The following is a 12653-nucleotide window of genomic DNA, read 5'->3' on the forward strand; positions in this document are numbered from 1 at the left end:
TAAAATAACAGTTAACTGGAATAGCTCACTGAATATTTTGAGCTCTGGCATAATGAAGATACTAGCTAAATTTGATCAAAACCATGCAATACTAATGAATGTAGGGTAAAATAACTGAGCTAACTTTTCCACAAGCCAGCCTGCATCTTGGAATTGTTTTAGACTAATTACTTGTTTTTCAAACTGTTAATAATTATGATGAACTTAAAATTCCAAAGTAAATCAATATTCTCATGAAAGATTCATAAATCTCTTAACAGAAACTTTATTTCATGTTGAAATATAGCATTTTTAAATAACTTAGCAAAAAAATAGGATTTAATTAGTGAATATATTGGAATTGGAGGGCTTTTTGTTAATATTAGTTTAAGGCACAAATTCAGGATGATAAAAGATGAAATGGGTGCCTTATTTGGAAAAATTGGATTAGAAGAGATGTAGTTAGTGGGCCATGGTTTCCCTGTCTGTGGCCTAGAAAACAGAATGGAATTTCTCTTGAGGTATACTTTGGTGCAATAAAATGTGAACATTTTTCGTATTCATGGTGTACATGTGTAACCATCACCCAAAACAAGGTATAGAACCTATTTTTTCGTCACCTTGATAAATTTACTTAGGCCTCTTTCTATTTTCTGTGCCCACATTAGGGTGATTTTTTTTTTAAATGAGTACGTTTGTTCATAGATTATTCTCTGAACAGATGAAAATAAACATTCTGTATAATAATAACTACAATTTTTTTCAAACTCCTTTTTACAACACTAGGTTAAGATATATGATGACATTGGTATCTTACGCAAGTACGTAAAACTGAAATATTATAGAAGACACTCAAATCTGTGTCTAAATGCTTTGACCCTTCCATTACATATCATTGCCCCCTTTGATTAAGAATATAACTTCACCATCAAGGAATTACTACTTACATGACCTTGTCTAGTTACTTACACCTTTTATGCCTTGTTTCCTATAAAGGGACAATTAAAATATTAGATTGTTGTGAAAACCAAGGGCAGTGATACATGAAAAGTGCTTAGAAATGCTAGCTGCTATTAATAGTATGTGAAAAATAGTTTCATTTTTCTACACTTTTGAAGACAATTAAAAACTGAAAATTTTAGGTTTAATTTTTAGTTAGTATAAATATGTATTAAATGATTTAGATATGGGGCACTAGGTATGAAGGAGCAGAGGAACCTAGTTGGATTTGAACAGATTTTCTAATCGGAATATCAAGAGGTAATTATTTAATAGGGAATCACTTGATTAGACATAAACGTTGCCTGCTGTACACTTTGAGATTGAAAAAGGCTTTTAAAAGCCTTTTCTGAATAGTAGAACAAAGCTATCACAAATCTTTAGAAAATACAGGAAAGTATAAACTAAGTAAAAACCGTAATCCTGGTAATCAGGGTGACACTTGGATATTTTCTGCTTCATAGTTTTGGTTTTGTTTTTCTTTTAAAAATACTGTGAACATTTTCTTGGGTCATTAAAAAATATTTTTTAATTGTAAGCATTTACTGTTTGCCATGCATCAGGCATCATTTAAGTGCCACACATGTATTAACTCAAAGTCTGTGTGACTTCCCCATGAGGGGGCGGTACTGTTATCACTATTCTAGAGATAAGGTAACTGAGCCTCAGGAAGGTTAATAAACTTGACCAGTCAAATAATTAGGAGGTGTTAGAGCCAGGGTTTTAACTCTACAAGTTAGGCTCCAGGGCCCTGTCCTCTACCACCTCCCTAACACATAGTTTTCCTCCTTGTCTAGTAATACACTAAGATGGAAAGAGCCATAGACAGAGGTCAGAGAATAGACCTGAATGTAAGACAGGTAACACTGAGAGGCACAGATCATCAGGAAAGTAAAAGAAATCTTTACTTAAAAGATAAGAGTATCTTTTAGAGTCGTAAATAAAGGTAGAATTATTTTACTTCCATTAGAATGGATGTAATATTGCAGAGGCATACCCTGCAAATGAAACGCCTGACTTTCAAGAATGAAATTATTGATGTTTCAGATACATTAACAAGAGTGATGAAACTATTAAACTGAGGATTAAAAAATATTTTTAAGGAGCATCATTTACTATAATTTTTATCAGCACTGCATCATATATTTGATGTGCTTTTGTTTGTAAATTCATGATTATGTTCATTTTTGTGGCAATAGAAATGGAAAAAAAGCTCTTGGAGGAAAGGACTTTAAAACAGAAAGTGGAGAACCTGCTGCTGGAAGCTGAGAAAAGATGTTCCATATTAGACTGTGACTTTAAACAGTCACAACAGAAAATAAATGAACTCCTTAAACAGAAAGATGTGCTCAATGAAGATGTAAGTATGTTTACTAATAAATAACAAACTATTTAATAAATTAATTGTAAACAAGGTTTATTTGTAAAGTTACAATGAGGGTTTCATAATTACAAAATTTTTTTATAATATTCTGCAACCTTTTAATTTTACTGAATTTAGGTAATATATTAAATGAACCATCATTTTAAGAACTTTAAAGTTATTTTTACCATAAAGACCTTAATTTACTTTAAAAATATAGCTATCAAAAATACAAAAAAGTATTTTACTGTGAAATGAATTCACTGCCAAAGGACAGAAATCTGTTTTGAGTCATCATATATGCTGCCAGCTTCACTGATAAGAAAAATCAAAATTATTTACTTACATACCAAGTACACAATTTATTTTTTAGGTTAGAAACTTGACATTAAAAATAGAGCAGGAAACTCAAAAGCGCTGCCTCACACAAAATGACTTGAAGATGCAAACACAGCAAGTCAACACACTAAAAATGTCAGAAAAGCAGTTAAAACAAGAGAATAATCATCTCATGGAAATGAAAATAAACTTGGAAAAACAGAATGCTGAACTTCGAAAGTAAGTTGTTTGAGACAAAGTTTACTAGTATGCACAACTATCTACATGTAAATTATCTTAAATTTGGTTTAAGTGGGAAATTTTTTTTACCATTTTCTTGACCATGTTGTCTCTTTTTTTCTGTACAAGTAATGTGTTGTGCCACTGTTGTTCTTTAAGATTATACTTGCTTCCCCAACAGTTTTTCCTGGTGCCACCTTATTGTGGTGCAGTGCGGGAGAGAGTGGTGTGCTGGGGCAGAAGGGTGTGTGGCCTCTCAGCTCGAGCTCTTCAGGTTCCCCCTTGTGACTGCCTCTCAAGCTTGTTGTCTATGTATTTTTTGTTGGATCCTTTAGTGTCTGGGACTTGGAAATGTTTCAGTGTTAAGCAAATACCATATAAATTTTTAAATCATTTTTCAAGGATATACTCTAGTAGTGCTCTACGCAGTTTACTTAGAAAATAGAAAGTATATTAAAATAACATTTTTGTAAGCCAGGGGGCGAAAGACAAATACCATATGATCTCACCTATAAGCGGAACCTAACCAACAATGCAAAGAAGCAAGGAAAATATGACCAGCAACACTGAAAGGAAAAGAAATCAACAGAGACAAGAGGGAAGGGGGGGGGCAGGGAAAGGGAAGGGAAGGGGAAAGTCAAGGAACACATAGCAAGGACTCATGGACAAAACCAAAGGGGAAGAGCTGAGGGAGGGAAGGTGGGAGGGGGCAAGGGAAAGAGGTGGGGGGAAGGCAGAGACAAATGTATTTAAAAAGTAAATAAATTAATTAAAAAAAATAATAATAAAATAAAATAACATTTTTGAAAAACTATAATTTTTTTAATAAACCTAGAATTAACTTATTTCAACCTAACCTCTTAAATGGGGTGTTAGGCTCACTTTATATTTTTAATTTAGTTTTCTGTATTGATTAACAGACATACAGAAAAAGTACACAAATGATGAGTGTAGAGCTCACTTGAGTTTTTACAAAGTATAAAATCTGTGCAGTTACCACCCACATTTAAACAGAAAACCCTGCACTCCTTCCTTCCCCACAGGCCTTCTCCCAGTCATTCACTCATATGAGATAACCAATTTTGGGGTGCTCTTTTAATTCTAATACTTGGTTGGCATAACTGGCTGATTATAGTGCCTGGGTGAGAGTATGTAATTTATACTCTTTAAAATTATTGAGGTTGCCCTGGCTCGTGTGGCTCAGCTGTACGGAGTGTTGTCCCATAGACTGACAGGTTGCTGGTTCAATTCCTGGTCAGGGCACAAACCCAGGTTTTGGATTCAGTCCCTGGTCTGAGATGTGTCCAAGAAAGTGGCTAATCAATGTTTCTCTCTCACATATCTCCCTCACCTCCTGCCCTTTCTTCTCTCTAAAAGGAATAAAAAAAAAAAATGTTCTCGGGTGAGGATAAAAAAAAATTTCTTTTTAATTATTGAGAGTCAAAGAATTTTTGTTTATCTGAGATATGTCTAATGATATTTTTTGTCTTAGAAGTTAAAACTGAGAGAATTTTAAAACATAAAAACATAAAAGCACACATTTCATTAGCTGTTGGAGTGATGATGTCATGGTATGTCCTGATAACTTCAAGAAAAGTTCATGTACACTAGCGAGAGAATGAGAGTTCAAAAAACAAAAACCAAAAAAAACAATGATGCTTAGATGTATGAAAATGATTTGACCTCGTGGATTGTCTGAAAGGGTCTGAGGGACTCCCAGGGGTTTCCCACACCACATTTTAAGAGTTGCTGGTTTAATATGTGTGTAACTCATTTAACATTTGACTCAATATTACCACAGAGAGCGTCAAGATGCAGATGGGCAAATGAAAGAACTCCAAGATCAGCTTGAAGCAGAGCAGTATTTCTCAGTAAGTTCCAGGCATGTTCATTTGAAAATTATTTGTAGAATTAAAAAATTTTTGCTGCAGAGCCCGGAGAACGATTCTTGTCTTTAGAATAGACTATTATCATTGTTAGGAAAATCTAAGCACATACCCATACTTTATGAAGTTGTTTAAAAGCATTGCTTTTAAAGGAAGACTATGTTTTCATATTGAAACAAATAAAATTGTTATTTTAACATTTGTACTTTTTTGAGCCTAGTTTTAATATATGAAATAATAGCTGTCATCTCTGTTTCATCAATTTAAGCCAACAAAATTATCTAGTCTAAATTACTAATATTTTTTGGCCTCTTTATCCCCACCGATCTGTATCATTTAATGAGAAGTCTTAGCATGATATCCAGTTGAAAATCACACTTCTAAATTATTAGCTGAACTTTATTAGTTAATTGATTGTAAGAAAATCAAAAAGCTCATTAAGCTATTACTTTGCTCAGAGGCTCAACATTACTCAGTGTTATGAATGTATTTTTAGGTAATCAACTTTTTGTCTAGGTAGATTTTGAATGTAGAAATAATATTCCTGATGGTGATGATGGTTATGTTTCTGTTATGTTTTTCTGTTTAGACCCTCTATAAAACACAAGTTAGGGAACTTAAAGAAGAATGTGAAGAAAAGACCAAACTTTGTAAAGAATTACAGCAGAAGAAACAGGAGTTGCAGGATGAAAGGTAAGGAGAGGGCCCCGCCTCCTCTGTGCGCAGCTGCGCACCCTGCTCCTAGTGCAGAGCCTGCTGCGCGCCAGCTGCGAGTGGGCTGAGGAGGTGAGCCGGGCACGGCTGGGACTGCATAGTGGGAAATGGAGCATTAACTGATATATCTCTAAAATGTAGGGATTCCTTGGCCGCTCAGTTGGAGATCACCTTGACCAAAGCAGATTCTGAGCAGCTGGCACGTTCAATTGCAGAAGAACAATATTCTGATTTGGAAAAAGAGAAAATCATGAAAGAGCTGGAGATCAAAGAGATGATGGCTAGGCACAAACAGGAACTCAGTGAAAAAGATGCTACAATTGCATCTGTAAGTAAGATTCTTGGTTCTTTTTTGATGATAGTTAAATTACTATATCATAAATTGTCTTTAGAAGCAGTAGGAAAATACTGTAACAGATCTAAATGAAAGATTGTACGTGCTGGCTACAAGATTTTCAACCACCCAACCATCAGCTTCTCAGTGTTGTTTATACTCGTCACCTTGGCAGAAATTCAGTATCTTGACTAACTTTAACTTGAGAAATGTTTGAAGGATGTCTGGAAAATGGCATTCATGTTATTGCTATGAAGAATGTAGATTTACTATTGCATAGAATAATATGGTAGTTTCCAGTGAATTTTAAACATTCATATTATCCAAAGAAAATCCACGCACATGAAGATAAATATGCTAGAAGAATTCAGGCACAACACTCATAGCAGCATAAATGTTTGTAATAGCGAAATTCAGGTGTCTTATCAGTAGGTGAATGAGTGGATGGATGAAATGTGGTAGAATATGAAACTACTGTGTCAGTTAAAATGAATAAGTAGGTCTTTACATCAACAACTCATAATATTGAGTGAAAGCAATTAAAGAAAGAAAAATACAGCATTGTGCTCTTTATGGATAACTTAAAGTCACATAAAACTCCACTATATATTGTTTCATGTCTATGTAATAAAAGTATACAATCATGAATGAAAAGGATGAAACACGGAGTTCCCAGTAAAAATTTCTTCAGGAAGAAGTGGAATGGATTTGGAGAGAATACAAAAGGATATCGACTTTCTTTAGTAGAATTTTATTTTCTGTATTAAAATAATATTCTGAAAGAAATACTGCAGTTTTAAATTTTGTTTATTCTGTATGATGGAATGCAGAGTTTTGTTATAATATTTTTTTGCTTTATTAAATTTTTCTCATTAAAAATACTGCTAAGTATATTTGAGAGAAGGGCAGTTGGTTTTGGCTTCCTGGGGTGCCTATGAAGTCTATTATGGTTAGCAAAATTCCTTCCAAGAGTGAAGCTTGGTAAGATAGCATAAAGACAGGGCATCTAGAGGTAGATGTACTTAGAAAAACAAGAGTTTTAGCAACATTCTAGGATATTTTCATCTTGAATTATTGCTTTACAATTTAAATTTATAAATTGAAATATGATATTTATTCCACTTTAATTTCTTAGCTTGAAGAAACTAATAGGACACTAACTAGTGATGTTGCCAATCTTGCAAATGAGAAAGAAGAATTAAATAACAAATTGAAAGATGCCCAAGAACGTATGTATTAACAAAGAATATTTATTTTAAATATACCTAACGATTGTCAGTGGCTTAGTTGTTGATATAATGTTTACATTTTTCCATCTTTCAGAACTGTCAAGGTTGAAAGATGAAGAGATAAGTGCAGCAGCTATTAAAGCACAATTTGAGAAGCAGCTACTGACAGAGAGAACACTAAAAACTCAAGTATGTATAATAAACTCTAAATAGGATTTTGGATTTATTTTTAGTTTATGTCTTTTACAGTTTACTGCTGGCGTTACAGACTGGCCATAGCAGTCATTTAATGTATCAGTATTTTTGAACAGTTGCAATTATCTGATTTTTGCCAGGTTAGTAGAAGCTGGATTTGATTAACATTGTCCATTTCAATGTTTTAAGTTTTTTTTTTAATTTTGTCATATCAAATCACATTCCCTCCTAATTTTTTATTGTAATCTGATGGTTTTTTTGCTTTTTAAGAAACTATAGAGAATGACCATTTGCTGGCAGACTGAAAAAGGGTCAGTCTAAAGGAGTCCCTAGGATTGTTGACCCCCTTCCGCCAGCCCTCATGGTTGTATTTACACCACCGTTCCCTGTGGGTCCCAGGCGCTCTGCTCTGTGGTTGGACATATGTTTTATTGATGTGAAGCCACTGCAAGTAAAAATCTCTTGAAATAAAAACTCAAAGTGACAGAAAGTACTATGAGATCACACCCATAAACATTTTACGTCACAGTTCTCAGAAAACATGAGTGAAAAACTAATGGGGTATAGACTGGGGAAGGATAGTGAGTAATGAAAGGGAGTGTGTTCAATACGTGAGATGTTTCTTTGTGGCCCTGTGTATAGGGGAGAAGATTATTAGTGGTTGTATAGCTTTATTGGTGAGTTACCAAGAAACCATCAACATAATGTATTTTATTTATCTATATGCTTATTCTTATGTTTTTAAGGCTGTGAATAAGTTGGCTGAGATCATGAATCGAAAAGAACCTATCAAACGTGGTAGTGACACAGATGTACGGAGAAAAGAGAAGGAGAATAGAAAGCTGCATATGGAGCTTAAATCTGAACGTGAAAAATTGACCCAGCAGATGATCAAGTATCAGAAAGAACTGAATGAAATGCAGGCTGTAAGGATACTTTTTGAACTCTAGATTGAAGACTTCTTTTTTAAGAAGTAGATTTTAATGTCTGTATATATTTACTGGTTACAGAACATTTCTGTTAATAATTATTGAACTAAGAAGAAGAAACAAAATTATGAGATGCATGGCATCCAATTAATATGACATAATTTAATTTCACATAGCAAATAGCTGAAGAGAGCCAGATTCGAATTGAACTGCAGATGACACTGGACAGTAAAGACAGTGACATTGAGCAGCTGCGGTCACAGCTCCAGGCCTTACACATGGGTATGGACAGCTCCAGCACAGGCAGCGGGCCGGGGGATGCGGAGGCGGACGATGGGTTTCCAGGTGCGAACTTGTTTTCAGCCCTTGTGTTTGTTTTTATTTAAAAAAGCCTTTTGTCTTAAATATAAATCTGTTGATTGTTTTAAAGCCCCGTAACTGATGTTCTTAAGGAAAAATGTTTGTCTTTTCTTTAAGGGAAAACCCTACTTCATGGAGTGGGGATTCGAACAACAGTTTATTTTATTTACTGGCTTTTGACAAAATTTTTCATTTAAAACTCAAAAGAAAATTCTACATATTTAGTTATTTAAATTAGCTCATTATATATTCAGGTAGCTCTCTTTTTAAGCTTTCATTTTTTTCTTCTCTTAATTCTTTTCTGCATTCTTACTTCTTTTTATGTTGGGTGTTCAGTTCATATCACTCAGTCACACACTATGGAATCCATGTCATTCACCTACCAGCGTTCCTCTACCTCTCTCAATATTGCCACTAAGCCTTCCAGTTCTCATATGCTTCTTGACTCTGACTCTGATTCTGACTCAGAAGAAGATTCTTTGCCTTACTTACCTATTTCATCGGAACCTAATGATACAGGTGATATCCTGAAAATCTTCCACCTTTGGGGTTTTTCTCGCTACCCTTAATTTTAGTCCTTGTGAAAAACTGTTGTAACGTGAACTAATATTCACTAACTCTAACACGTTGCTCTAGTCTCAATTAAAAAGAGACTGCTGCATGAACAAAGAGTTTGTTTTCAGGGTATTTGCACATGGCATTGCTATTAATGTACAATTGATAGAATTGTTTTGTCAGCTTACAAGAAATGAGGCACCACTTTGTATTATTTAAGAGCGTGTGTATGGTTTCACAGCCTGTTTTATCCATTTCAACCCAGAAGAAATTCTTTCTGAAATTTCCTATCAAGAATGACAGTACAAAAAGAGCATATAGGCTGTCTTACAGGACGTGTTCGTGTTTTCAGTGAGTGCTGAGCCAGGCAACGTTTTGCTAGGCCTTAGAAGAGAGCACAAGACAATTTGACCTGATCCTTGCCTTTGTAGTTTAAAAGAAGAAGCTGGATAGAAAATACATAAAATTATGTTTAACCCAAAGTTAGTAGAAGTACAAAAAACATGTAATGTAAATGCCACAGGAAATTAAGTGTATGAACAGTTGAATGTAAGGCAGAATTTAGCCTCTTATTAATTGAAATCAAAGTGAAATAACAATAGTTACTTACCATATTTTGCTGTGTATAATGCACACCCACGTTTTGTATGTGTTATACACGGGGCTGTTATACCCATTATTATATTCTTGGTATGTAATCATTGTACATGGCAAAATATGGCACATTGCCACCACATTTCCCAGGTAAACCACAAGTGATTGCACTGGCGTTGTTTCAGAGCCTAACAATAAAATTATTTCAGTCTTGTGCGTATTTTTAGAAGTCATCTGATTTAGTCACTTAACTGGTGTAGGACCATCTCCCGGCCGTGAGCATGTGGACTGATTTTAATGACAGCGTTTTGTTGGGATGGTTTGGAAGGTGAGAGTGGATAGGTACTGGAGTCAGAGAACTTGTCCCTGCATGACCTTTCTTTGAGGCGGTGGGGATTAAAGAAAGTTTATGTAAAGCATCTAGCACGATTCAGACACTTAGTAGATGTTAAACAAGTGATAGTTATTTTTATTATTAGAATATGTCAAAAATGTTTATTTCACTTAATTATTTTATTAAAAGATGTTGATCAAATGCCAGTAGAACAAATTCTAAGTATTCAATTTCCTTTACTAGAATTTTATTGATTTTGATGTTTTGGAATTTAGAAATCTTTTGGTTATATTGCTACTCACTAATCAAGCTTAATCTGTAATGTACACAATTTTATTTCATTTTATCATATCCATTCTAAAAGTTCATTTTCCCTGAACATGTAATTATTCACTTAAACTGTTTTCTCTTCAAAGAAAATGTGTGATATATCTATAGTTAGGCCTCCTTCCAAAGGAAAGACAAGGGACTCAATACAGGTAGATTAGTGAGAACAGAGAGCTGCTTCTCTTTCTTGAAACTTTTCTGCTGAACTTTGCAAATGCATGAATTTAATCAATGAGACATTTGACTTTATATATAAACTATAGAATATATATTTCCAATGTGATGATATAATCTGGATTTTGTTTGCATTGCATAGCTTGCTTATACTGATCCTGCATTATTATTATTATATCCTAGATAATGTGCAATTGTAGATTCTGAATGGCATAATTGATTTGTGACTTTTATATTAAAATTGTATTAAATTCCTCATTTTCTTAGAAGAATTTTTATATTTATCCTCATATCTTGTGTTTATTTATAGAATCAAGACTAGAAGGATGGCTTTCATTGCCTGTGAGGAACAACACTAAGAAGTTTGGATGGGTTAGAAAGGTAAGTAATGCTTTAGAATATGGCTCTTTTGCTTCTCTTTTGGTTGGTTTAGCTCCAACCATTTCACTTTTGTAGTTGTAAGATACACCTAACTGATATAACTAGGACGTTGAGACACACAAAACTTGTTTGTACTTTCTGATTTGGAGGAACCTGATTTTATATATCTTTGTAAAAAGTAACTTTATCATTAATAGATTATTAATAATAAAACATGTTTTGGTGTTAGGAAAATAGAAACCCCGTGCTTTTGAGCTTTCAGTGAGAAAAACTACCCTGGATATGACAGAAAGACCCATTTATCTCTTTTCCTCTGTTATTATGATTATCGATGTTATCATGTTCATTTTTGATGTGTCTTAGTTCATTCAGGTACTTTGTGGTAACAAAATACCACAGATTGGGTAGCTTATGAAAAACAGAAACGTGCTTCTCGCGGTCCTGGAGGCTGGAAGTCCAGGCTGCTGGCGTGGTTGGGCCCTGGTGAAGGCCCCTTTCAGGACTGCAGACTTCCCGCCGAGGCCTCACAGCGTAGAAGGGGCCCTGGATCTCTCTGGAACTCCTTTTATGAGACCACCAGTCCCATTTATGAGGACTTTGCTCTCATGATGTCATCACTTTCCAGTGGCCCTTCCTCCCAATACCGTCCCATAGGTGTTAGGGTTTGACATATGAATTTGAGAGGAATATAAGCATTCAAACCATAGCAGTAGGTTACCTGTGCTGCTGGGTCTTGAAGCCAGGCCAGTCTAAAAAATATTTGAATTCATTTTTAATTTGTTTATTTAAATTATATACAAGCAAAATATATTATTATTTTAAGGAAGACTTTTCTAAGGGTATATTAAGAACTTTTTAGTTATTAAACTTAGGTATTTTATGTGATTTTGATTACTAATAGAAAATTTATTTTCAAAGAAAATAAGATATATATCAGCTTTAATCATTGTTCAATTTCTTCCCTTCCTCTTTTTAACAGTATGTGATTGTAAGCAGTAAGAAGATTCTTTTCTATGACAGTGAACAAGATAAAGAACAATCTAATCCTTACATGGTTTTAGATATAGAGTAAGTGCTTTTTTATTAGAATATTTAGGAACTTCATTGTTTAAAGTATAAGAGAGTAATGGCATTTTTGTCAAGTTACTGCAATATACTAGTCCTATGGTATATGTGTTTACTCATATAGGATAGCTCCTGCCATACTGTTGTTACATTTTTGTATATTTGCTGCATACAGATGGAAGTCTGGGGTATAAAGTTAGCTAAAACATTTTTATTTCATGGGTCTTTACTATATTGTTTTCTGAAACTAATTATAAAATTTTCTGACTTATTGAAAAGTTACCCAAATTTCAAGGGATGATTGATGTAATAGAGCAACATATGCTTTGACCTTCTAACATGCGCCAAGTAGTCAGTTTTAACTTCTGACTAGTATAGGGTAACTAATGTAATTTGGTCCTTTGGTAATATTTCATTCCTTTATTAAAAATTTTTTATAGCAAGTTGTTTCATGTCCGACCAGTTACACAGACAGATGTATATAGAGCAGATGCTAAAGAAATTCCAAGGATATTTCAGGTAAACATAGTTTTATTTTTGTTTTTGGTTGGTTGGTTGTGGGGTTTTGGTTTTGGTTTCTGTTTTTTAGTTTTCAGTTTCAGAGATTTTAAGAGTTGTGTAACATCGAATGCGTCTTTTATCCTTGGGCCATTGTCAGATTACCTTTCAATTTTAGT

The 12653-nt window shown here is 34.1% G+C and overlaps 1 protein-coding gene across 2 annotated transcripts in view; it reads left to right on the top strand.

Moving 5' to 3' along the window:
- ROCK2 (Rho associated coiled-coil containing protein kinase 2) overlaps window positions 1–12653 on the top strand; it is a 102740-nt gene that overhangs the window by 79602 nt on the left and 10485 nt on the right. For both annotated transcript variants that reach the window (XM_054569630.1, XM_054569636.1), the window contains exons 18-29: window positions 2178–2338; window positions 2715–2899; window positions 4701–4770; window positions 5375–5478; window positions 5641–5827; window positions 6969–7062; window positions 7157–7251; window positions 8004–8183; window positions 8363–8531; window positions 10841–10911; window positions 11891–11979; window positions 12417–12495. In XM_054569630.1, the coding sequence (XP_054425605.1) occupies window positions 2178–2338; window positions 2715–2899; window positions 4701–4770; window positions 5375–5478; window positions 5641–5827; window positions 6969–7062; window positions 7157–7251; window positions 8004–8183; window positions 8363–8531; window positions 10841–10911; window positions 11891–11979; window positions 12417–12495 (1484 nt within the window). The remainder of the gene's footprint in view (window positions 1–2177; window positions 2339–2714; window positions 2900–4700; window positions 4771–5374; window positions 5479–5640; window positions 5828–6968; window positions 7063–7156; window positions 7252–8003; window positions 8184–8362; window positions 8532–10840; window positions 10912–11890; window positions 11980–12416; window positions 12496–12653) is intronic.

Source organism: Pteronotus mesoamericanus, unplaced genomic scaffold, assembly GCF_021234165.1.
Source record: "Pteronotus mesoamericanus isolate MK-2021 breed Mesoamerican mustached bat unplaced genomic scaffold, CSHL_Meso_final contig_101, whole genome shotgun sequence".
Lineage (NCBI taxonomy): Eukaryota > Metazoa > Chordata > Mammalia > Chiroptera > Mormoopidae > Pteronotus > Pteronotus mesoamericanus.